The sequence below is a fragment of the Electrona antarctica genome, assembly GCF_951216825.1.
Source record: "Electrona antarctica genome assembly, chromosome: 7".
Classification (NCBI taxonomy): domain Eukaryota; kingdom Metazoa; phylum Chordata; class Actinopteri; order Myctophiformes; family Myctophidae; genus Electrona; species Electrona antarctica.
The window spans coordinates 13,810,476-13,835,381 of record NC_136812.1 but is presented as its reverse complement, the minus strand read 5'-3'; the positions used below and the strand labels follow the sequence as shown (position 1 = coordinate 13,835,381).

At 43.9% G+C, this 24,906-nt stretch overlaps 1 protein-coding gene across 1 annotated transcript in view; it reads right to left on the bottom strand.

Moving 5' to 3' along the window:
• prkaa2 (protein kinase, AMP-activated, alpha 2 catalytic subunit) overlaps positions 1-24,468 on the bottom strand; it is a 30,449-nt gene extending 5,981 nt beyond the window's left edge. The window contains exons 1-9 of the mRNA XM_079506700.1: positions 24,249-24,468; positions 21,790-21,931; positions 19,206-19,299; positions 15,304-15,448; positions 11,483-11,570; positions 10,533-10,757; positions 8,307-8,469; positions 6,816-7,154; positions 761-887 (exon numbers count right to left, since the gene is read on the bottom strand). Of these exons, the coding sequence (XP_079362826.1) occupies positions 761-887; positions 6,816-7,154; positions 8,307-8,469; positions 10,533-10,757; positions 11,483-11,570; positions 15,304-15,448; positions 19,206-19,299; positions 21,790-21,931; positions 24,249-24,345 (1,420 nt within the window). The 5' untranslated portion in view covers positions 24,346-24,468. The remainder of the gene's footprint in view (positions 1-760; positions 888-6,815; positions 7,155-8,306; positions 8,470-10,532; positions 10,758-11,482; positions 11,571-15,303; positions 15,449-19,205; positions 19,300-21,789; positions 21,932-24,248) is intronic.
• Between the last annotated feature and the right edge of the window lie 438 nt (positions 24,469-24,906).

The following is a 24,906-nucleotide window of genomic DNA, read 5'->3' as shown; positions in this document are numbered from 1 at the left end:
GTTTCCTAGAACTGTTAAGTATGAAAGAAATCACACGCGTGTGAACTGAGTGGTGCAAGGTCTTATATAGCCTGATCAGCTGTGGTCTGACGTAATGTCAGTGACCATAGTAACCATGCTAATTTTTGTGAAATCACACCCGTGTGAACTGAGTGACCATAGTAACCATGCTAATTTTTTTGGTACGAACACGGGTACACAGGTACAAAGCCAGTTGTTGGAGTGGTTTGCACCACTCAAAAATCATTAACATGGTGAAACGCATCATGATGTCATCATCAAGATGTGTTTCACCATGTTAATGGCCAACAACTGGCTTTGTACCCGTGTACCCGTGTTTGTTCGTACCAAATAAACGAGCATGGTTGCTATGGTTAGCAACCAAAAGAACGAGCATGGTTGCTATGGTTAGTATGTGACGTAGTTGCACCACTCAGTTCACACGGGTGTGATTTTTTCCAGACCTCTAGTTCTAGGAAACACAGAATCGGGGGGACTTTCTTATTATTTCCAAGGTATATTAATGACATAGTAAAATGTTGAAAATGAGTGGAATCCCCCTTTAATGCCCTACTTTGTCCTACAAGAGTGAAAATAGCAGATGTCAGAGCTCGGCACGTTGTGAGCTAGTAGATTGGCTATTTCTGAACATATTCAGTCCAGTTCCCGAAAAGTTGGGATTTTTCGGAGATAGATAAGTGCAGTACAGTACAAGAGGACAAGGTTTCGGAGATGGATAAATGCAGTACAGTGCTCCTACCGTCAATGCTCTTGAAGTCCAGGAGGTAGGATCTGTTGTCCACCTGGTACAGCTGCAGGCTCATCTTCACCAGGTTGCCCGTCACTGGGTTCTTCCTCCGCACGCGCAGGTGGTACGGGTTCACCACCTTACAAACCACACAATAGAGAATCATTCATACTGTGTGTGTGTGTGTGTGTGTGTGTGTGTGTGTGTGTGTGTGTGTGTGTGTGTGTGTGTGTGTGTGTGTGTGTGTGTGTGCATGCATGCAAGCAACTCTACCCATGTGCTACAACTTTGTAGCTTTAGGATAGAAAAAAAGAAGAAAGGAAAAAGTGACAGTTTATGGAGATATGAGCAAGTGTCAATGTGTGGTTGTGTCCCGCAGGCAGGTGCATAAGACATAAAAGGGCCGGGGGCTTGAGCCCCTGCAGGTCCTCTCTCCAGACCTTTGAGCCCCTGCAGGTCCTCTCTCCAGACCTTTCATTGCCCACTCTATAGACCTTTCATTATTTGCTGTGAAAGAAATGCAATTTCCATGCTGTACCTCTCGAAGGCAGCATTCAAGAGAACAGCCTTTTCCAAACTCCCCTGAACCACCTCATTGCAACTGTGCAACATTTTACGTTGACTGAAATAATGCAACATCTCCAGTAGGTTGGCTATTTTTGGGATAGAAATGTCAAACAAAATTTGCCAAAAGTGTCCTTTTAGACACATGACAGATTCATATCGATCAAAACAATCCTTAGCACATCCCTTACAAAAGCGTGTTGCACAGCGTGAATGATCTTAGTAATCACCGACCTGGCTGGTCATCCATTGTGTGACCTGCTTAACGAGCAACTGTAGGCAGCCAAGGGGTAATTTTACACAACAACCAAAGGACTGTCCCCCCCAGTGGCCCCACCACCACCAGCTTAGTAAGTTAATAGTCTACTGTAGCTGTGTGTCAGATGTTCTGTCTGAAGCAGTCTGTCAAAGCCAAGGAGAATGTTACAATTTAATTCACAATCGAGCATCTTGCCCTGCACCGAATGAATATCACATGATAGAACAGCAGGATAAAAACGGATAGTCTGTCTATCCATCCATCCATCCATCCATGAGCAACATAGAAATGAATTGATTATCTATCTATCTATCTATCTATCTGCATAAAACACAAAGAGTCTATCAGCATAAAACAAATTGGTTATATAGATTATATAAAAACAAACATAAAAATTATATCCTGATGAATATCAATATTTTGATAATTGCTGAAAAGATATTGTGATATAATATTTTGCCATATTGCCCGCCCCTACCTCATATCACTTTAATAAAGAAAAATCACACCTGTGTGAAGTGCACTCTTATTATCTCTTATTATCATACATCATCATGAATCATCTCATTCTGCCAATCAGAATGCCTGTGATTGGTTAGCTGATTTGCTCGTTTGCATATGACATACATTTTCCATTCAATGTCAATGGCATTTAATGTTTTGATGTTTAACTTACGTCATATTTAGCTGAATTTTGACCAAATTTCTCCGTTCATTGCCAATGGCAAATATTGAGACGTGTGTGGGGACAAGATTTAGCGGACATTTGACCTGAATTCCCCTTTCATTGTCAATGGCAAATCTTGAGATGTGTGGGGACTAAAGCTGTATCAAAAACACATTTGATAACTTTTCACCGAGCCCCTAAAATAATTTGTGTGCTACTAGATTTTTCAACTTAGTAGCACACGTGCTACTTGGCAAATGCTAAGCGTCGAGCCCTGGTCCCACCGGAAAATAACATTGAATGTTGCGCAACAGCCTGTGGAGCGATGCGATCGGTTTTGCTATCAATAAATCTCCGTCCTTTTTATCAATCTCCGTCCCGAGCGCTGGGCGTTTCTAATTGATTGAACGGACAACTCCATCCTTGCCGCTTGGGGTGTTAAGTGTAGAACAAAACAGCAATTGCAAGAAATCTTGGGAATCACAGAGTTTGAGGATGTCTGAGTGAAATATTTCCAACTAGGAGTAAAACCAAGGAATTGGGGAGTGATTAGTGGGGTGCCACTCATGTCACTAGAATAGTGAAACATTTCATTACATTGAAGGTGTGTGTGAAGCTAGGAGGAGGAAAGGAGGACAGCAAATCAATCTGCTTGACATTCAAAGAGGAGTAACCAGATAGAGTATGTGTGGACTACATATGCCACAGAGGAGTAACCAGATAGAGTATGTGTGGACTACATATGCCACAGAGGAGTAACCAGATAGAGTATGTGTGGACTACATATGACACAGAGGAGTAACCAGATAGAGTATGTGTGGACTACATATGCCACAGAGGAGTAACCAGATAGAGTATGTGTGGACTACATATGCCACAGAGGAGTAACCAGATAGAGTATGTGTGGACTACATATACCACAGAGGAGTAACCAGATAGAGTATGTATGGACTACATATGCCACAGAGGAGTAACCAGATAGAGTATGTGTGGACTACATATGCCACAGAGGAGTAACCAGATAGAGTGTATGTGGACTACATATGCCACAGAGGAGTAACCAGATAGAGTATGTGTGGACTACATATGCCACAGAGTAAGGCCGTTTGAAGAAGCACCACTGCAGTATTTTTGCTATCAAGCGTATGGGCATGTGGACGCAGTATGTAGAGCTGAAAGTAGATGCAAGACATGTGGAAAGATGAATTGTGGTGGGAGATGTGACGAAGAGCAGGGACAACCAACGTGTGTGAACTGTGAAGGGAACCAACATTACAGGAGCAATGCAATGTCCAAAAAGAGTCAAGGAAGTAGAGGTGAATAGGATGAGGAGGAAGGAAAATGGAATGTCATACGCTGATGCTGTTAAGTCTGGAGGGAAAGGAATGTGTGGCAGAGCAAAAGGAGCCTGAGGGGGGAAGGAGTGGAGATGACATGTATGTAGACATAAACAGATTCCTGGCTTTCATTGCCATGGTTGTGATTGAACCGGTCCGTGCTGTAGAAATACCTCGCAAGTCAGAATGGATTAAAATGGTGCTTGACGCAGCCAGGAGGTTCTTAAATGTGGAGAGATGGGCAATATTCTGACAAGAGAGCTTTGTGCCAACTCAGCCAACAGGGGATGAGAAATAGAAAAGGAATGGCAGCAGGGGGATAATTTAGGAAGGCACTATAAATAATTTGTTTAAAAAGCAGGTGGCTCGCACACATCCAGTTCCTGGCTGGTGCTGGACTAAGGTAAGTACAGTGAAGAGAAGAGAGTCCGCACACAGGTTTGCTCCAATGGTGTTTTCTTTTATTGAAACACCATAATATAAGACACAACGTTTCGACCGCAGATTCTTAAAAACAAAAAATTATTACAAAATCTCAAATGTATTTAAAATATTTATAAAATATATAAAAAATATTAAATCAGTCTGCAACAAACTAAAAACCAACAAGTTCTCTTGAAACTGTTTTTGTTTTGAAACTGTTGTACTATTGTAAACTGTGGTGGTTATTCATACTTTGTCATATGTATTGTCATGTCACTCATTGGTGTTTGTAAATTTCCTACATCAGTCACGTGAGGTGACGACCTAGATAAAAGGGAGGTTGTCACATACTAACAATTATCACCTGATGAAGGCCGCCTGCGGTCGAAACGTTGTGTCTTATATTATGGTGTTTCAATAAAAGAAAACACCATTGGAGCAAACCTGTGTGCAGACTCTTCTCTTCACTATAAATAATTTTATAGAAGAAAGAAATACATTTATTATGAGGTTTCTCCCGACCTGTGGAGAGCAGTAAAACGCTTGGCGGCGTCAAAACTGCCGGAAATGAAAAATAAAAATAATGAATGTCTGGTTCTCAATGCGCTAGACCCTTAGGAGATGGATAGGGGAGGTGGAGCGCCACACCTACAATCAGCTCCATCCAGCACTTACCGCACGACTTGTACGGCGAGTTGGCGGAGCCCGGGATCGAACCTATGACCTTGTGGCCGAAAGGCGAGCGCTACCAACTGAGCTACGCGGACACGAGGTGTCCAGTAAACAGTAATGATTCCAAACACTCTGAGGTGGATGCATGCATTCATGCATGTGAAAAAGAGAGTCAAGGTGGTTGCACACCGGCCGCGTTTTTCGGAAAACCGATGGAGAAACGCCGCTAAAAATCCAAATTCGCATCTGATTCGCGCCCGGTGTGTGGAGACCTTAAGTGTGCCTTTTAGTGATAATTAGAGCATGTGTATGTACTGTACTAGAATTTCGCGGGCCTTCGGCCCGCTCATCCCAGAGTTGCGTTGCCCCGCGTTGCGATACAGAAGTCCACAGATACAGAAGTCCACAGTGACACGCGTTTTATGCAGCTGTTTTGTGTTGCAGCGCGTGCACGCGCGCGCGTGTAGTGTTGTTGTTCTTATCCATAACAATAAATGGATCAAATATGCTCTATATTAGTTATGTATAGATTTAAAGCAGTGGCTGTCAAAGGTGTGTTCCAGGGACCCTCATGGTTCCTTGAGGGGGTTCCAAATGGACCCATTATAGGTCTGTAACTCTGAGAGTGTAGAAATGGAACCAAGTGGACCCTACAGGTCTGTAACTCTGAGAGTGTACAAATGGAACCAAATGGACTGTTTTATAACGTTTAACTGTGATACTGTACAAATGGAATCAAATGGGACTGTTATGGGTCCATTTGGTTTTACTCTCAGAGTTATGGGGGTCCTTGAAATTAAAAAGGTTGAGAACCTGTATGCAATGGCTTATGTCTTGTAAAAAGAGAGAGCAGCCTATTCTCCAAACCATCATATCTTATGCTTTGCTAGGTTGTACAAATTAATATAGGGTCAATATAATGTGCAGGACTCACGTGTGTGCTCTCTGTCTCTGTCGCTCTCTTCTCTCTCCTCCGTCTCGGTGGTGTGTGGGGGGGGGGGGGGGGGGGATTAGTTGCGCTGCCTGCGACAGTGCTATACTTCTCCAGCAGCGGTGCAGAACCGAGAGAGTGACACATTCGTGTGGATGTAAACTGCGCAAGTTGTAGCTTGAAAGTTCGGATTGTGTAGTCGCACCGGTGGTACAAAGTGAATGTTACAACTCGCACGGTGATGTTGTAAGGCGCAAATGCGAGTACCTAGTCGCACTGTCGAGCCCTGTGTAGTGTAGTGGCATTTGCGCTGCATCGCGAGGCGAGCCAAATTCCCCCCCGCGCACGCACGCACGCACACAGACACACACACACACACTGTACGTAGCTGTGTGTTGTTGCAGCGCGCGCGTGTGCGTGTAGTGTTGTTGTTGTTGTTGTACCACGCCAGGTTTGCACAGTGCGCTCAGTGCGATATTTCCGAACGTGGGCGTTGTGTGTGTGTGTGGGTGGGTGTGTGTGTGTGTGGCTGGCTGTGTTTTGTTGCGTGGGGATCGCCATGTGAGGGGGCTAGCCAATAAGGGCCCTGTGTTGCATGTGGAGAATGGTGTAGGTTAGTGTGTGTGGTGTAGCCGAACGGGGTGTTGAGAACATGAGGGGGATGTAGCACAGCAATCGGTGACCCCTACATTAAGCTGTGTTGCTCCCAAGATGCAGTGCAAATGCGTGTTGTAGCAACCGTAGCCAATGGGAAAACAGGATGCAGTGTTGCCAGGTCCGCGAATTGTAAGCGAGTTGTAAGTAGCGTGTTGAATGGCATTTTTTCTGGGCTAGTTTTCATAGACCTGGCAACAAATTAGGCGGGGGTGTCGGTGCTTGTGGCGTGTTTGTGTTTGTTATTGATATTGATGTTGTTTGTGAGTGTGGACGGGAGGCGGCTGTAGTGGCAGTGCAATGACAGTTTTTACGCGGGTGTTGTTGATTGTGGGCGTGCGGCGCGACATGAGGAGATAGCCGTGGATCGACGCGGAGGGTAAGGCTGTGTCGTGTTAGTGTGTTGTTGCAGTGTGTGTTGCAGCGTGTTGCAGCGTGTCAGTGACGTAGTAGCTGGTGCCTTTTGTTCCTGTGCGTGCTTTTGGGGACATGTTTTCAATTGTAATATAGGATGTATGCCATTTGGTATTTTGAAATGGTCCACTTGTCTATCCCTTTACCTTCCAGTCAAAGCTGAGCTGTCTCATGGCTCTGTACACTTCAGCCATGATGTCGTAGGGCCGGCTCTGGCTGCGGATGCCAAGGTGCCACTTGGCTTTCTTCACCGTCGTCGGCTTGGGCCGGGTGGTGTTGAGGGCGTCCAGAGGACAGCGGGCCTTGGGGCTGTCGGCCATGAGCGGGGGCATCCTCTCCGGATGGGGCTTGACCCCGGGGGGCAGGGGCATCCCCTCCTCCATGAAGGAGCCCTGAGGAGGGCTGGAGGCCAGGTAGAACTCACTGGCCTGGGTCATGATGCGCCGGTTGTCTATGATCAGGTGGTAGGCTACTGCAAGCTGGTCCTGGAGGCGTTGGAGAGAGAAGAGAAACACAGATTATTAAAATTCATGACTGGAGTTTTTCTAGCACTGTACTGTCAGTTAAAGTTAGTTAACGGCCATTCACACTCGGCAGCAGGATAACAATGACGATAACACAAATAAATATGTATTTTGTTTACATAACTGTATCGTTCTTAATAGTTAAGACAACCTGCAGATCTCCGCCTAATAAGACATGTAAAGTTAGTGTTGTTACTACAACTACACCCAGAGTGGACAATCTGACCCATACCTCCCCAATATGAACGACCGCCAAAGGTCTTTGCACTGGTTATGCAGCAACGCTCTTATTTATGTCAATCTCAGACTTGTTTCCACCTAGCCCTGGTCCAATGCCCTGCCAGGAAAGCCTTTGCTGCTCACGGGTAAAAAACAATCCACTGCTGCGGGAGGGGTCCAACTTTACCAAAAATAAACAAAACTACTCCGCTAATCACCGGAACAAAGCCTGTTTTGTGTTTGTGAAAGTCTATTCTCCAGGCTGGGAAGCCTCTCAGCCTCTCTGTATAATATACTTTTTGGGCATAAAATAAAACAAAATATTTTCTTTAGAGCACCCTCTACAGAGCTGGTCAACATAAATTACCCATTGACCAGATCTGCAGAGGGCGCTCTATTTTGTTTTATTTTATGCCCAAGTTGGACCCCTCCCACGGCAGTGGAATTTTTACCCGTGAGCAGCAGAGGCTTTCCTGGCAGGGCGTTAGTGAGAACTCGCTAACACACTGGACCAGGGCTAGTGTCCACCCAGATTGGGAGGCGGAGATCTCCCATATGTCTGGTTATGCAAGACCAATACAGTGTCAACCCTTCTAAAAGCCACATCTCTGTCCGTTTGCCACTCTGTCAGCAGATTTGTCCAACAGAGGGTGTTGTAAAACACCAAACTAAGCGACTTACATCAACTATGCACATCTCTATGTGAGTGGGGAGAGTGCTGGTGACACGTCGGGCACTGTCTGGTACCATCGCACCAGGCGCATTTGGTTCCATTTGTATTCTCTAATTCATAAATTAACACTCAGGAATTGTGTACGGTGCACCGTTTGAAAGACGGTTCCCCAACAACCATAGAAGCACGTGAGGCAGTGAGGCGAGGTGAGGTAAGCCTACCTGTGGGTCTCCGCTGTACAGGCTGGCCATGACCTCAGACTCGGTGCATTCAAACTTGTCACACACCTCCCTGACGGCCTCCTCGTCCATCACGGTGGCGTCATAAGAGGGGTCCTCAGGGAACAGGTAGCCGGGCAGGTCCTGCTTGAACCAATCGTGCTCCCTGACAGACAGCACCACAGACAGACAGCCATATCAGGATAATGTTTATGTTTATTTATTAGATATGGACATAACCATTACATTGCTCATTGCACAGTTGTACAACTTAGTAGATGTATTGTTTACAGTGTGTTAGCACATGTGCTGGTTTTCACCACTTGTCCACAGGAGACTTTTCTAAAAAATATACAGTGACACTATAGTTTAAAAAACACCCAATCAATACAAAAAATTATACATTCTAATAATATTTACAGCTAAATCACAATACCCATTACATAATCTACAATACAAAAGTATAATCACTCTGGTCAGAAGCTATACATGTGAACACAGTTGATTTGGTGTTTCAACCATAGTTGTTGTACATCATTGCTGTCGGGTGGAAACAAAACAAACATTATATTTTTTGTTTTACTTTGCACAGTTTAGAGGAAATTAAATTAAATATTTCTAAAACAGTGACACTAGCCGTTCGAACCTACAAGTTTCACCATGCATTGCGTTGTGAGCCTGCAGAGTGACTATTTTCACTACTTTAGCTTGACACTCTTATGCGACAAAGTAGGGCATGTTTTCATCTGCCCTGCCCCCCCCCCCCCCCCCCCCCCAGCAATACTAATGGCCATGGCTAATGGGGATCCATGGGAAATACAGTAAATCTCAAAAATAATCTAGGTATGAATGGTCTTTTATTTTTCCTGTATGTTGCGACTGATGGCATCAAAACTCTCACTTTGCGGTACTAGCATAGAATGTCTGTTTAATCTATGTTTGCACTGTATGTGAGTTCAGAACTAATATCTGACTCAAAAACATCATTTTTTTACTTTATTTTTAATTTATTTTTACTTTATTTTTGTATCTACTGTATACATTTCAAGTAAGTGCATGTGTAAGTATATATGAATAATTTAGGTTTAGTACAAATTATGCACCAAAACCTTTCTATATGAAAATATGTTTACCTTAAATACAGAATTCTGATTCTGATTACATTATTGTAAGCTACTAAATACCACTGCAGCAGAATTGGACATTGGTCTATAATTAGTTTATATGAGATTATAGAGGCCCACAGTCTGTTCTTCTTCATAAGTGGTTTGGCAACCCCTTTTGCAGAGAAGGGAAAACAACAGATTGCAAGCAGGTGTTGATTAATAATGTCCTCTTATTTTATTCATAACAGTTCTATCGTCGCTCTAAAAGGGATCTTTGTTTTATCGACGTTTGTCTTCATTTATGTGTCATTTGTCTTCATAACAATAATAATTGAATTAATTTGATCTAACGGATTATGTTCTAGGGATGCTCCTCACTGTGTAAAAGCCTGGTCATCGTGTTTATTTTCCATAGAAATGTTAAAGATAGATAAGAACATTTGTAGTCTGTAGTACTTTTTGTAAGTAAAGCTGAGAACATACAATTTAGCATTGTATGGACAAATGTTTTTGTAGATACTACAAATACCATATTGTGCAGGATATAAGACGACTCTGATTATAAATCGTGCACCATCTGCACGTGGGTCTGTTTCTGTCCCTGCTGCTTCTCTTCATGAGCAGGGTGTGACAGAGCTGTCAGACAGCCCCCTTCAATCCTCCGTCCTCACTCATATCATGTTCTCTTACTGTGTTAGTGGCTGATAAGCCACTCCCGACCAAATTAAATCTTTATTTTGTCGACAAAAAACATGTTGTCGACAAAATATATTTTGGTGGGCCTTGATGGCATCGTAATGGCAGATTTTACACTTGGTTGCGGGAAATAGCCAAACTACACACTCAAGCTTGTGGATCTGCTATTTCCAGAGCACAACACCCGAGCACCACCAAACGTCTTGTCTTTTAGTTCTACTGGATCTCTTCTCCACTATAGTCCTCCCTAACATTTTAGACAATTTAACTATTCATTTATTTTGGACGTTATATTTAGTCTTGGTTTTAGTCATCATAGCTTTTTGTTTAGTTTTCATCAGTGAAAAAAGGTAGTCAGCAAACATGTTTCGTCATAGTTATCGTGGACGACATTAACACTGCAGTGAAGGTTGAGTGTGTAGGGTACCTGATATCTTTGATGGTGGCCCTCTTCAGAGGGTCCACCTGCATCATGAGCATGAGCAGCGAGGCCACGGAGCGGTTGAGGTACTCGGGCATGTAGAACACCCCTCCCCTGATCTTCTTGAACAGCGTAGGGACGTGCTCGTCGTCGAAGGGCAGGGTGCCGCACAGCAGGGCGTAGAGGATCACCCCACAGCTCCAGATGTCAACCTCTGGACCGGCATACAGCCTGGCAGCAAGCAAAGGGACACACACGCACAAAGACACAGAATTTACCATTAAAAAAATATGAGGTTTCCGCCGACAACATGTCAGATTGTAATCTGACATGTTGTCGGCGGAAACCTCATATTTCCAAAACCGTTACTTTTCAGAATTCAAATTCTGGATTGAGGATTCAAAAAGCTCAAAACGTGTCAACACTTGGAGCTTGTAGATCAGCTACTTGTGATACTTTTGTGTGACTTGGTAGTATGATCATGTAGGGCGTTAATTTACGAACAAACTCCAAAGGTTTCTGCCAAGAGCAACGAGATGTGTGTATGGGTTTGTGATTGCGTGTATGGGTTTGTGATTGCGTGTGTATACTGTGTACATATTTATATATACACACACACAACTGCTACAGAGACAGACATGCTGCTACAGGCACCCAGATAAACTGTACAGTAAATACTATTGTATGTAACTAATCTTGTTTCTTATTGAAGTATTGCTTTCTGTATTTATTTTACCATATTGTTGTTATTATGTACAACTAAACCACACGCACGCACGCACACACACACACACACACACACACACACACACACACACACACACACACACACACACACACACACACACACACACACACACACACACACACACACACACACACACACACACACACACACACACACACACACACACACACACACACACACACACACACACACACACACACACACACACCTCCCCGAGATGACCTCTGGAGCAGCGTAGTTGGGCGATCCACAACTCGTCCTCAGGAACTCGCCGTCTGACATCATGTTTGACAGCCCTGTAGGCCAATCACAAGACAAAAGGACTCAGGTAATCAATCACACACCTCCATCCATCCATCCCACTGCTGAGATTGACACGTAACCTCTGGAGCAAGATGGGTTTCATCATCAAGACTGCACTACACTGTATCTGCTACAGTGCATGGTGTTTAGTATATTATCATCACAAACTAATGCTTGGAATGAATTCAGCATCATGAAAACCCCCTAGTTTGACACGTCACATGCTACATAAAGCATGATGACATTTTGAATTTTTTGCCTTCTATAGGTTGTTAACCCCTTTATGGCCATGACATATTACTAACGGCCGATGTAATCTACCTAAAACCGGCCGAAATCATCTGCGCGTGCACGGTCGATCACGCACGTGTGTGATCGCGCATGCATCGCTGCGTAAAATGCCATATTTTGGGCTTGATTAGAGCTTCATTTGACTTAGTTATTAAAATAAACAATGATCGCTTAGCATTCCGGACATCTGATAGTGCTGCACCAGTCCAAACTAGTCCCGGATGTTGTGATTCCTTAAACCGGAAGTGATCATCGCTCACTCGCTCTATTTGGTCAGAATCGGCATAATGGTGACGTTACCGCCACCATCAGGACTGATTGTCCAATACTATAGTCTTGCCCCGTGAAAATGAGATATAGTGTGTATAGCGCGGATTTTTCTATTGGCATTAAAATGACAAATTAAACATATGAATAGTGCTGGCAGAAGGCACACTCCACTGTTAATTAGGCTGGCAATAAGCCAATGGTATGGTCACATTATGCCAATTATGAAAATTGCTCAACATATGCAAGTGAGCATCCGGCAGTTTCTAAATGCTGGGGACCCATACTCAACATTTCTAACATAAAACCTTGGTGTACTCAACATGTCCGGGTTCACAATGGGGCTCTATGGGCTGGCAAGTAGAATAAAAGGGTGATGCTGCTGCGTTCACACTGGCAGATACGAAAGATACAAAGTCATATAGTGATGTCGTTGCTGTCGGACAGAAACCTCTTATCTCCATATTCTAACCTTTTTTCCCCCGTAAATTAACGTCCTACTTGATCATACTACATGGTCGCACAAAAGCATAAAACGTAACAGATCAACAAGCTCGAAACGTGTCTAGAAGGTGAAACTAGAACTAGAGGAATAACAGGAGGGCATACTAGTCTCATTGGGTGTTATTCGCCTCTGCAACGTGGTAGGCACTGTTGGGTAAAAACATCGCTCAACCAGGAAGAGTGTCTACTCTCCACCCAGTGGATTATTTTACGTTTTGGCCAAAAAGTGTATTTTAGGTGGGGTGCTCAGTGTTCCCACTAAGAAATGTAGGCTTTCAACTCCACAAAACCGTCTTTGTTTTGGTGAGTAGCAAAAGTGTACTTTTTATTTTTTTACTGAAGACGAGAGGCTGTGCAGCCTGTGATGCATGCGCAGAGGTTCGAAAGTCCCTTAGCGTTAAGGAGAAGTCCTTAAAATGCAATGGACCAGAACTAATGGATATGAAGCATCGACTGACGGCGAGAAAATGCAAATGTTACTGCCGCCGAATTAGTTACATTTTCACCAGAGACAGACTGTCTCACATCAAATGTGAGTGACTGACTATCGTAAACGATACAATATCGCAGAGACAGTTGATTATTTTGGGACCACAATGAGAAGATTTTTAAGATGACCCAATGTTATTCTCCATAGAGAAAAACGCCCACGACCCAAGGGATGAACGAGTGACGTCAGAACTAAGATGCTCTATAGCCTGTACTGTAGCTTTGTAGCTGTGCCAGTGTGCGAACCATAGACTGTAAAAGGGTCGAGACACGCCTACCTCCCGTGAAGCTCGCACGTCAATCAAAATCATCCCAAGGTAGCCACGCCCCTCAGAACATACTCGACTTTATGGTAATTTTTTTAATAAATGGGACCATAATTTTCCAAAAAGAATATTATGACATGAGAAATGAGACTTTAAACTAGTGACTGGAAGCAGAAAGTATTCATGACCATGTTTATTAAGCTAATACAGTCTAGGTGAAGTTGGGCCCAAATACATGGACCTCTATGGAGCTATGGGGTTTTTTGGGCCCAATGACAGCGCCACAACAGGCCATTATATGAACTTTCAGGAAGTCAGGATTTCCTACTGGCTTCACACAAATCCAGTCTCACTGCCCCCCTGGTGCGAACGCAGCATGAGAGTGTTACTAGCCTGTATAGTAGGCCCCACACTGATACCTTTATCCCTGCTTGACGAGCCAAGCCTGTAAGCCCCGAACACACGGCCCATCTAATTGGATGAACCTGCCACCAAAGGCTAAACGCCAGTCTGCCATGTCCAACATCACTGACCTTAGCCTTTATCTCCTAGAACTCCTTCCCGTCCCTGCTCTCTCACACTGTGTACCGGCGTCCTTAGCTCTTAGTCATAACATTTCTCCCGCTGTGACCCTCCCCTCCTCTCGCTCTCCCTTGCTGATCAGATGACACTGGGGCCTCAAGATTGGATATCGGTCGTTGTGCGAGTTGGGAAAACCTTGCATATGCCCATAAGAACCGTTGTACTTTTCAGGAAATGGAAAACGTGTTTTCCAGTGGATCCAAAGTAGTGATGAATATGATAGTTGCCAGATTGGATATTGTCGCTGTGCACGGTGGGAAAAGCTTGTATTTTTCCCATTTCAGAAAATGGGAAGAACCCGTCAGGTTCCAAGATGGATCCAATGTACTGTAGATATTATTTAGTCACACGCTCCTGTTATTACTTTTTAATTGGTTCAATATTTACCCACGGACACACTTAACCCACTTTTACTTGTGTATTTTCAAGCTTGAAGATCTGCTATTTTTGGTACTTTTGTGCAGTATGACGAAGTAGGGCATTCATTTATGAAAAGTTGAATGGAGATACAAGATTTCTGCCTGACGACAACATGAGTCCTGCCTGTTGCTAGGAGACCTCTTCCCTGACTCTGCTGAAGCTTTCCATTCGCTGTCTCTCACATCTACTTCTGATCCCCTTTGGCTAAGATTGCCTTCCAAAGTTTGCAGTATTGGTTCGTTTTAAACAAAATGCCTCAAATCATGAATCATTTGAGGGAGATTTTGCATGCAGATTCTCACTAGGCAGAGGAAGAAATGCCACTTGAACATTTTCAAATAAGCCTCATGGTGGCGTTACAACTGGCCCATTTGTGTTTTCACCTATAACTGCACCAATCTGTGTAAAACTTTGTATGCACACTCCCTAGAGGCCAACGAAAAACCTTTGACCTCCATTTTTCACATTTGCTCATTATAGCGCCACCAGGAGGCAGACTTATGTAATACACATTTTTTTATATTACCAAGACGGGTCTGTTTGATTGCCCATTTTGTACAAACTGCCGCAAATCATTAACACTGCATCCGATTGCTGTGAAACTGTGCAGTGTGCACGCATATTCCCACTAGGCTGAGGAAGAAATGCCACTTGACATTTTTCCAAAAACGCTCCTATCCTGGTGGAGACCTGTGCCCTGAGGGGGTCTAGTTGTAGATGTATTTAAAAGGTCTTAAAAGCCTTTAAATTGACACTTTAGAAATGTGCAGATACCCTGTTATGTTCAATATGTTGGTTTGTATACTGTTGAATGAGAAAGCAATGTTGCACATTAAGCAATTTGGGAGGGGACCCCCTTGGAGGAGAGGAGAGGAGAGGAGAGGAGCTCTCTCTGTGTGAACTGTACCAAAGTCTGCGACCTTGGCGTTCTTGCTGGCATCCAGCAGGACATTCTCGGGCTTGAGGTCTCTGTGGACCACCATGTGTCTGTGGCAGTAATCCACCGCCGAGATGATCTGCTGGAACAGACGGCGAGCCTCCGTTTCCTCCACCTGGAAGAGACAGTGGAGACATATATTACAGTACTGACTCCATACTGCATCAGATATCTGTATGGCTGCTGCAGTCTCATCACCATTCTAAATGTGTATCATCACTGTCGGGCAGAAACCTCTTATCTCCATATTCTAACTATAGTTTTTTCTCGTAAATTAACAACGGAGGTGTAGATATGCTACCATTTGAATTCCGACAACTAACAGTTTTGGACATTCCACCCGACAGACGATATGCGTAAGCAGCACTTCATTTCAACCGTATCTTCGTATAACTGGTCTTCACTAATGCTCACTAATGCTCATTATATGAACACATGTCAGAATGAACAAACATTTCGGCCATCCAGCCTTCGTCAATGGATAACCAAAACGTCTACTCATTCTGACATATGTCATGTATTTATCATTAACTCATTTACCGCAGACAGGCACATCTGCCCATCTGGTGTCTGAATTGTGTACTCCAGCAGAACCAGCCAGTAATTTTCAATGGTGGTCACCTTTAGTTTGAATGCCATTTCACTCGGAAACCGAGAGTCAGGACGTGTACTGTTGCCATGTAACGGGTGCCACGATAGTTATTTAATTCACCCAAAACATACATTTTGTAACCGGGATCATATAGTTTAGAGAAATGAGGCGCAAATCAAGTTTGTTCTGAGCCAAAAAGAAGAACCCGAGATATTACGATTCTAAATTTCCCATAGACCGCATAAGCCAGCAGAATTTTCATTTCCGGCATTTATTAATTTTTTCATCGCAGCCAAACAGTCTTTACGAGCGCGTAGAGAACACACTTGTGGACCGTAATCAATTATGCTAAGGACATGTATACACGTCCTCTCAATCTAAACCGGGATGTGCCTCGGACGTGTATACACGTCTTCAGAGTGATATCTGCCCATCTGCTTGGCACTCTAGCGTCTTTATTCTGAAAGATTAGCCAAAAGGCGAGCTCAGCGCAGAGGGCGTTTGGACGCTCACTCAAAAGGCGATATCGGCAGTAAATTAGTTATAAGATGTCACCATTTCTGTTCTCTTTATCTCATTGGTGTGCTTTGGACAGTTCAGAAACCTTCCTACCAGTGACATCATCGATAGGCAGGTTTGGTAATGTGTAATGTCAAACAAGCTTTCAAACTTTTTTATTCGTTCTTTTTTTTAATGAATGCGAGAACAATAGCTTTTATTTCAGCTTGCTAACTTTCTAGGAAGAGGAAAGGCTGTAGTTTCTATTTATAGCTTGGAATTTCCAAACTGGTCCATAAGATGGCACAGAAATGGTGCCATTGGGGACAGAGTGGCATTCTGACGCACCCCTATTCAAACTATGTGGCTTCCACGTGCGGTTAGGGTTAAGGCCTATTCATAGTCCAGTTTTCGGCAACGTCATGTTGTAGTTTTCGGTTGTTACCGAAAACTGGACTATGAATAGACCTTTAGGGACAGGGTTAGTAATGTACCGAATCGGAATAGCAGACTGTTGAGCTTCCAGTGTTGAGCATTAGTGAGGGCAAATTACATGAAGATGAGGTTAAAAATAGGTGCTCTTTGATACATTTTGTGTGTTATTTAAGCCAACATTACCTGGAATCTATACTTACGAAACTACATGAATTTGAATATAACCTTCAACATTTTGGGAGAACAAAATAATACACTGTTTTTGTTGAGGAAAAAGATATGGCTATTATCAGAATGACACAGCTGGTACTCATTTCTGGGTCGTTACTATGGCTGCTCCCGGTTGCTGGAGTAGTGCACGAACATTTATTCCAAGGTTGATGAGACAGTGCCAACACAAACACGTCCTACTCGAAATGTGAACAAAGTAACAAACACTACTTAACTTTTAATTGCTGGTAAGTGGCCATGGTATACAAGAAGATAATCACCTCTGAGCCATGCGGTTTTCCACAAAATTAAAATAAAAACCACAGGGGCTGGTCGCCGATTACCCCTCACATATAATAGTTTTAATTGCATATTTGTCAACCACAATAACAGCTTTTTCAGTGTCTAGGACAGAAGAGGGACTGGAACTTTATAGCTCAGATGTCATCTTACAGTGATTTGTTGATGGTGGGAGGGAACACACTGTACCAGGCCTCATTCCAGAATCTTAACCCATTTAGGCCTGACCTCAAAATTAAAAAAAATCTTCTAAATCCTCCGGTTTTCTGAAATAAAGACCTACAAGCTCGTAGCACGCCACTCGGTGGCGCGCTATGAGCTTGTAGATCTGCTATTTTTCAATAGCTAAATTATAACATAATGTTTAAAACACCAAAAGGGGTTCCCGCCCAGAATGGGTTAATTGTACAAGTTGGCTCGAGTTCTGATAACTTTATCGTTTAGCTCCAAGGGATTGAAACAACACAACTCATTTATTTGTGTGCTCAACTAAGCACTTTGAGACCAAGAGGATTTGGAAGTTATTGTCCTCGGGTGAGACTGCGCTCAAGCTCATATTAAGAATGAAATGATATTATTATTATGCAGGGAAGCTTGTCATAACTTCACTGCAAGAAACTAAAGTCTAGTACCTGAGACTACAACTTTTTTCTGTTTTATAACAATTACTATCATTATCATTGTAAGATAACGATGTTTTCATGTGAAAACCCACATCTTTTATTTTGTATCTTATATCACACCATAAATACTTGTCTGACATTCATGACAAACCGAACCTCGTTAAAATCGGTTGAGAATTCAGTGAGTTATGATGATTTGAATAGTGGAGAGACCTCCTGCTTCAGTAGACATACAGTACAGTACATGGGGCAGACAATGCATTAGGACTAGGAGGCACGGTTCTGCTCAAAATATTGCGGCCGCGATGACACATCGCTCCAATGAACCGCAACGGCCAATGAGGCATCTACGTTTATTTATCTATGCCATGGGCTAGACACCTGCTTCCCCCATCCAGAATCACACCCACCTCACCCTCCACTGGCCCACAACTGAATGCATATTCCAGACACAGGCTCCCCCCTGTACCTGACAAATACCATACGCTGTCGTCTCTCTCGAAGAGGAGAACATACAACGGGAATAGATAGACCAATATTTTATAATGTAATGTAATTATAATAGTTCTCCCCGCTCAGCACAATTAGACAACCATCATGAACCATTAAACATTAAGAGCAGGGAGATAGATATACAATAGCAACACTGCCCCATGGGGAACAGAACTAATAGCAGATCCCACTGGTGGGAACAGGCGCATACCAACAGACCAGGTACACAGACAACAGACGGAAGAACAGAGACTGAGGTGACCGTAAAAAACCTGCCCGGGTCTTGCATAAAACCGTACACACCCACAAAGCCAACATGGACCAACATATACAATACATCTACAGTATATTATCTATAATATATCATATTCTGTAAAGCACTTTGCAAAGTTTGTTTAACCACAAAAACCCTGTATATGTATATATGGTGCTATATAAATACAGTTTATTATTGTTATGATAGAAGATATGTACTCAGGCCAAGTGCTAAACCATCACATTAGATGGTTCTGAAAGTGGGGTTCGTGGACCCCCAGTGGTCCATGGGGGGTCCCAAGCTAAATTAGTAAATACAATATTCACAATCATTGTAACTACTTTATATTTTGGGCTATTCAAAAATAGCAGATCTACAAGCTCACTATATTTGTGTCACTTCGTGCAATTTTTTAATAATTTACACCCCCCGACCCCCAAGTGAACCACTGCATTTGAAGCCTTACCCGGCCATGTTTGCAGATGTAGTCAAAAAGCTCTCCTCCAGACACATACTCCATTACCATGAAGAAGTCTGTAGGGGTGCTTATCACCTGGTATCTGACACACAAAGAGAGAGAGAGGGGGATTAGGACAAATATGTCTGACCAAATACCTTCGGAATTGTGATGACTATATTGTATTGTGTCGATAATCTCTCTCTTTTGTCTTGTCCGTGTCCAAACAAGGACTTTTGGTCCTCGCTAATACTTTTGGAAAGCATTAACAGAAGGACAGGTAAGTGAATCATCACTCCATATCATTAAATACTTTCCATAACTCATCACCTCCAAGCGTGCATTCACAAGACTGGAGCAAAGAGAGAAACACATACAGTACAATACAGGAAACAGTCAAACACACAATCCTTCCTAGGAGATTATACGGAGCACAATTAATGTGAAAGAGAAAAATAAATGTGTTGTTTTCACACAGTTACTGAACCACTACCCAGTTCAGGTATAAATGTGTTGTTTTCACACAGTTACTGAACCACTACCCAGTTCAGGTATAAATGTGTTGTTTTCACACAGTTACTGAACCACTACCCAGTTCAGGTATAAATGTGTTGTTTTCACACAGTTACTGAACCACTAGCCAGTTCAAGTCGACACTAAGGCCTGAGGGCATCAATAGACATGCAGAGTTATGTGTAAGTGTGTGTGTGCTATGTATGTGCGTACATGCATGTGTAGTGTACGTGAGTGATTCCCTTGCCGGCCTAAGTTCTGACAGAAGACACTTGGGCAGAGTGAACACATGTCTGCCATAGCTCACAGCGTCAAAGTGGGCCAAGCCTAACCCTAGCCTAAAAATAACGAGAGAGCGAGAGAGAGAGAGAGAGAGAGAGAAAGACAAGCGTCCTGGAGTCCTGGAAGTAAAAAGAGATTTGTTCAAGGGGGAATCACTTTAGTTTCTATTCACTTAGCTGGGGATAAGTTCCACTTGCCTGACTCAGACTGTACACTACAGGCAGCCCATTTTTACAGTGTGTGTGTGTGTGTGTGTGTGTGTGTGTGTGTGTGTGTGTGTGTGTCCTGCCCCCTAGGACCCCTATAGGCATGCTCAGTACAGAGCAGCTGTAGTAAACAAACAGAGGGACAAGTGAAGCGTGCCACTCAAAACACACTGACTGCAGCACAGAAAAGGCCCTGGGCTCACACAGCACATCAAAATGATTCAGGGTATGTGTGCGACATCATCACGAAACCCGGAAGTTATGCAGGAATGCCGACTGAGTGGCAAAAAACTACTTTCTGGCCTTGTTGACAGCCCATACATCCAAACAGAAACGTCCTATCTGATTGCATTAAAGGACATTAAACAATGTTAAACTCACTTTGCCTGTCGCTTTACCACTCGATTTGCCATTCGCTTTATGCATACGTCGTGAAATCGTTGCTATCAGGTGGATGTTCACAAAAACCATTCCCTTTATTATTGGTTTTAAATCATTTTAAAATGACTCTCGTCATGATTGCTGCTGAACGTCAACTGCTTAACGGTTACCCATAATGGCGCCCATTCAAACAATGCCACCTCATAAACTAAAGAGCGAGCTCGCGTGCACGCATACGCCTCGTTGACGGCAGACTGCTGGGCGAGCACCGGTGCTTTGGCATGGGGGGCATCAGCTATAGGTTGTCTCCATATATGGAGCATTGGAGCTCAAGGTGAAAGCCTTCGTGATTTCACCTAGAGCTCCATATATGGAGACAACCTATAGATGAATTCAGAAACGGGTCTCATGGTCGCAGCAAACGTATTTCCTGTAGGCAGGTCTTCTACTACATTGAATGGTAGAGTGACTGATGTTAGTCTGCTCAAACGTTACTCTTTTACCTGCTTTTCACTAACACTAACTTTACAAAGATGCCGAGAACATCGGGATGAACCTGTGTAGTTTATGGCTGCTCCAACAGTAGTGGCAACATTCAACTTTGGAGAAAAACGGAATGTTAAAAAATACACCGCGGTGGCTGAGACCAGAGCCATAGAGCAATGGTTGAGACGAAGCAGTGAAAGGTCCTGAAAGATACATAACGTCGGTCTTACCCAATACCCAAACATTCTGTTGTATGAACACAAGGCTGATGTACTTTATACCTGATAAATGCTTAGTATGAGGCCACGGCTAAAACAGAAGCTAATGGCTATGGAGAAACAAAAACAGTGCGTGCGGGGCCCTGGCAACCGTGCATACGGTGCAGTTCCAAAAATGAAACACTGCAAGGCAATCTTATAGCGATTTCAAACGCCTTAAGACGAGCCTGCTCGTGCTCGCTATAAGTACCCAGCGTAATTCATTTATAGGATGAGTATACCTGTCCTAGGGATCCAATATGTTAATTGTACAGCAATGTAATGACTTTATTTTCTCATTATGGCAAATTGTATAACTCCTCATGCATTTGGGATGCACTACATATTGCACGCACATATGATTTGGGTGCCCTACCAGGCAGCTACTGCGACATCCTGGTTTCATAAACCATGTCACCACCCCTCACCATTATATTCTCTCAGTAAAAGAAGACATGTGTGACATACAGTTTGATGATGTGCGGGTGTCTGAACAGCTTCAGGTTTTGGATCTCCCGCTTGATCTTCCCCACCACATCCAGACTGCGGATCTTCTGTCTGTTCAGGATCTTCACAGCCACTTTATGGCCCGTCAGCTGATGCACTCCAACTGAAAGAGAAACAATACAAATATAAAGCTGATATTCACAAATATTCAAAATAGGAAAAAGGATAAGATGTAGAGAAGGGCGGGGGGGATTTCATACGTATTATTACAATATCCAACTCAACTATACACTATTAATTGTGGGGGCGGCTGTGGCTCAGGAGGTAGAGCAGGTCGTCCAATGATCCGTGGGTCGGAGGTTCGAATCCCGGCTCCTCCTGTCTACATGTGTCCTTGGGCAAGACACTGAACCCTACACTGCCTCCAATGAGTCGGTCGGTGTGAGCTTGCCACCATGGGTCATTGGTGTGTGAATGTGGGAAGTGAGGACGCTGGCGTCGACTGTTCGCCGCTTCACCTCCCAATGTATGAATGAATGAATGAACCAACCATTGTAAAGCGCTTTGAGCACTTGGAAAAGCGCTATAAAAATGCAATACAAATGCAATTCATTAACGCATCAGGCAGGATTTGATGAACTCCCCTCATGCAAAATACATGCTGCACATAATTCTACAATCATTCAAACTCCTAACTTTGACAGGGGATGGAGTCTGTGAGATAGGTGGGTTATTGCTCTCAATTCTCCGAGTCTGATCACCAGTAAGACCTAGGTCGCATGCACGCATCCGCCTGGGTGACGGCAGACGAGTGCTGGCACTTTGGCATGGGGGATATAACTTTGGGGAGGGCCCGTCTAGAGTTTGAATGGACAGGTAGGCCTATCAGTCAAAAGGGAGACATCGAAGAGGAAGGACAGGTGGGGATGGATCAACATCAGAACAGGTCAGCTCCATACTGTATATGGGTTTGAGGTCAGATGTAGAGTTGCTGGCCGGCTCCATATATGCAGATCTAGTCTTCTCCATGTATGGCTATCCAGGGTTTGATGAGGTCAGTGTCGTGATCTTCATGGCGTGTCACGAGGCGTGACGTGTCACAAGGCGTGATGACTGAAGGCCATATACGGTGCCGTGACTGACCGTCTGACGGAGCAACAGGTTTTCAAAGTAATTTGCGACCTCCGATCGCAATTACATCATGATGCGAAAGAAAATAATGCTAAGACGAAGAAAAACATTAACTGTTGGAAATGTTTTATTTTGATGGGGTGTCATAATCGACAAACAATGTTGATATGGCACACTGACTATCAAGAAAATAAAAACATGGCACTTCATGTCAAAAAGCTGACCCCTGGTATAAACCGTTGCTGGCCTCCTATTTCTGTCTATGAGGGGAGTTTGGCCTAATGTAGCCTTGCTTCATGGTTGGAAGGGGCTGGTTCAGCTGGGAAGAGCCAGCTGGTGACCTCCTCGGGACATTAGTTAGTTGACACCGTGTCTGCCTGCCACATTTTAGTGACATCAACAACGTTGCTATCAAATAGCCTTGGTATTTAACTCTGTCATGATGATAATGATGATGGCATGTTATGTCAATATGTATCAAATATCAAGGCTAGTTTAGCCTGATTGTAGTGTAGACTGCAGATGCTCTAGCCTACACTCACTGTACACAACCAACCTGTACAGTAGAGGCTACAGTATAGCAGAATCCTTAGGCAGCAACAACCATCGCCAGCCAGCGAGAGAATCGCGAGAAAGAAGAAGCCCCCCATAGTGGCTGAGTGGTGTTAAAATTCCACAAGGTCACGCAGACATAATGAAAACTGTAAACTGAGAAGCTTAGAATAGAGAGCAGAGCACGGGCATTCAACACTACGCAAACTTTACGGTCCCCTGGATTGTGCCTGGTCGTCCCCCAGTCTGTAGACGGCATATTATTTACTAACCCGGGACTGTGATAAGATAACATATCAGACCATTTATTATAGCATTATCAAGAATATCTCAAGATAACATTATGCTATGGCGGTGGGTTTAGGGTTTGTTTACTCTTTAAAATGCCCATTGCTGCTGGACATTACAGTCCTAGAAAGCAAATAAATGATAATGATAATAGTACACGCCAGTGGGTCTATTTGCAGGCTATCTAATACCATTGCTCGCAGTGTCGCTGAGCGACAAACATTAGGGCTTTGGTGAAAGAATTTGCCTTTGAAGCCGTGCTATTCTCGAAATCCCTTAACGTCACGATCCATTCTGTCGCTAATGGCTACGGGTGTGCAGCTACGCAAACTGCGCACATCGACCCCACCGGGTAACTTCAACCACTGCTCGGTAAAAAGAAGAAAGGTAAACGGTGATTATTTCCTCTGGGGAAATACACACCGTGCACACACACACACTGACACACACAACACGTTTGGATTCCGCACGGCCGCGGCGTGACAAAGAAAGGAACAACATGACTCAACTTTTTACTTTGCCGAACGTTCCTACTCCCAGCGTGTCTCCGAGGATGTAGTGTCCGATTTTTACCCTGCCTTCGTGCTTCTGCTGCCGCTCTGCCATCTTCTCCGTTACCGACAGCTCTGTCTGAGGCGAGGCTGGGCTTCCTCCTCGCCTCGGTGTGGTGGGCGGGTGTGTGGGTGCTGGGTGGGTGGGTGTGTGTGTGTGATTGACTGTGTGTGTGTGTGTGTGTGTGTGTGTGTGTGTGTGTGTGTTCGGTGCTGCTGGCCTGGGTGGGTGGGTGCTGCCTGCCTAGGGATGCACCGGGGAGGCGGGGCCGTGAATTCCCACACTCACTCACTCAACCGCCCTGAAACACGACTGTCACGTCGTGAGTCGTGACGACTCGTGTGCCCATCGGAGGCTTGAGAAAATAATCTCCGTGGAATGGAATGAATCCCAGCAGGCAGGGGTGACGGTGGGGTCGTAAACGTTTTTTCAGACCGCGACCCCATATTCATATTAAAATTGTGTTGACAGTGCATGTAATCAGACAGTAGTGTTGTGTTTATTTGTATTTTATTGGATTGTTAATAGGCTATGTATTTTCAGACATTTAACCACTAAAACCCTCATGCCCTCAATTAGTAAACTTGACCTTTTACTCATATGCCCACTTGTTCT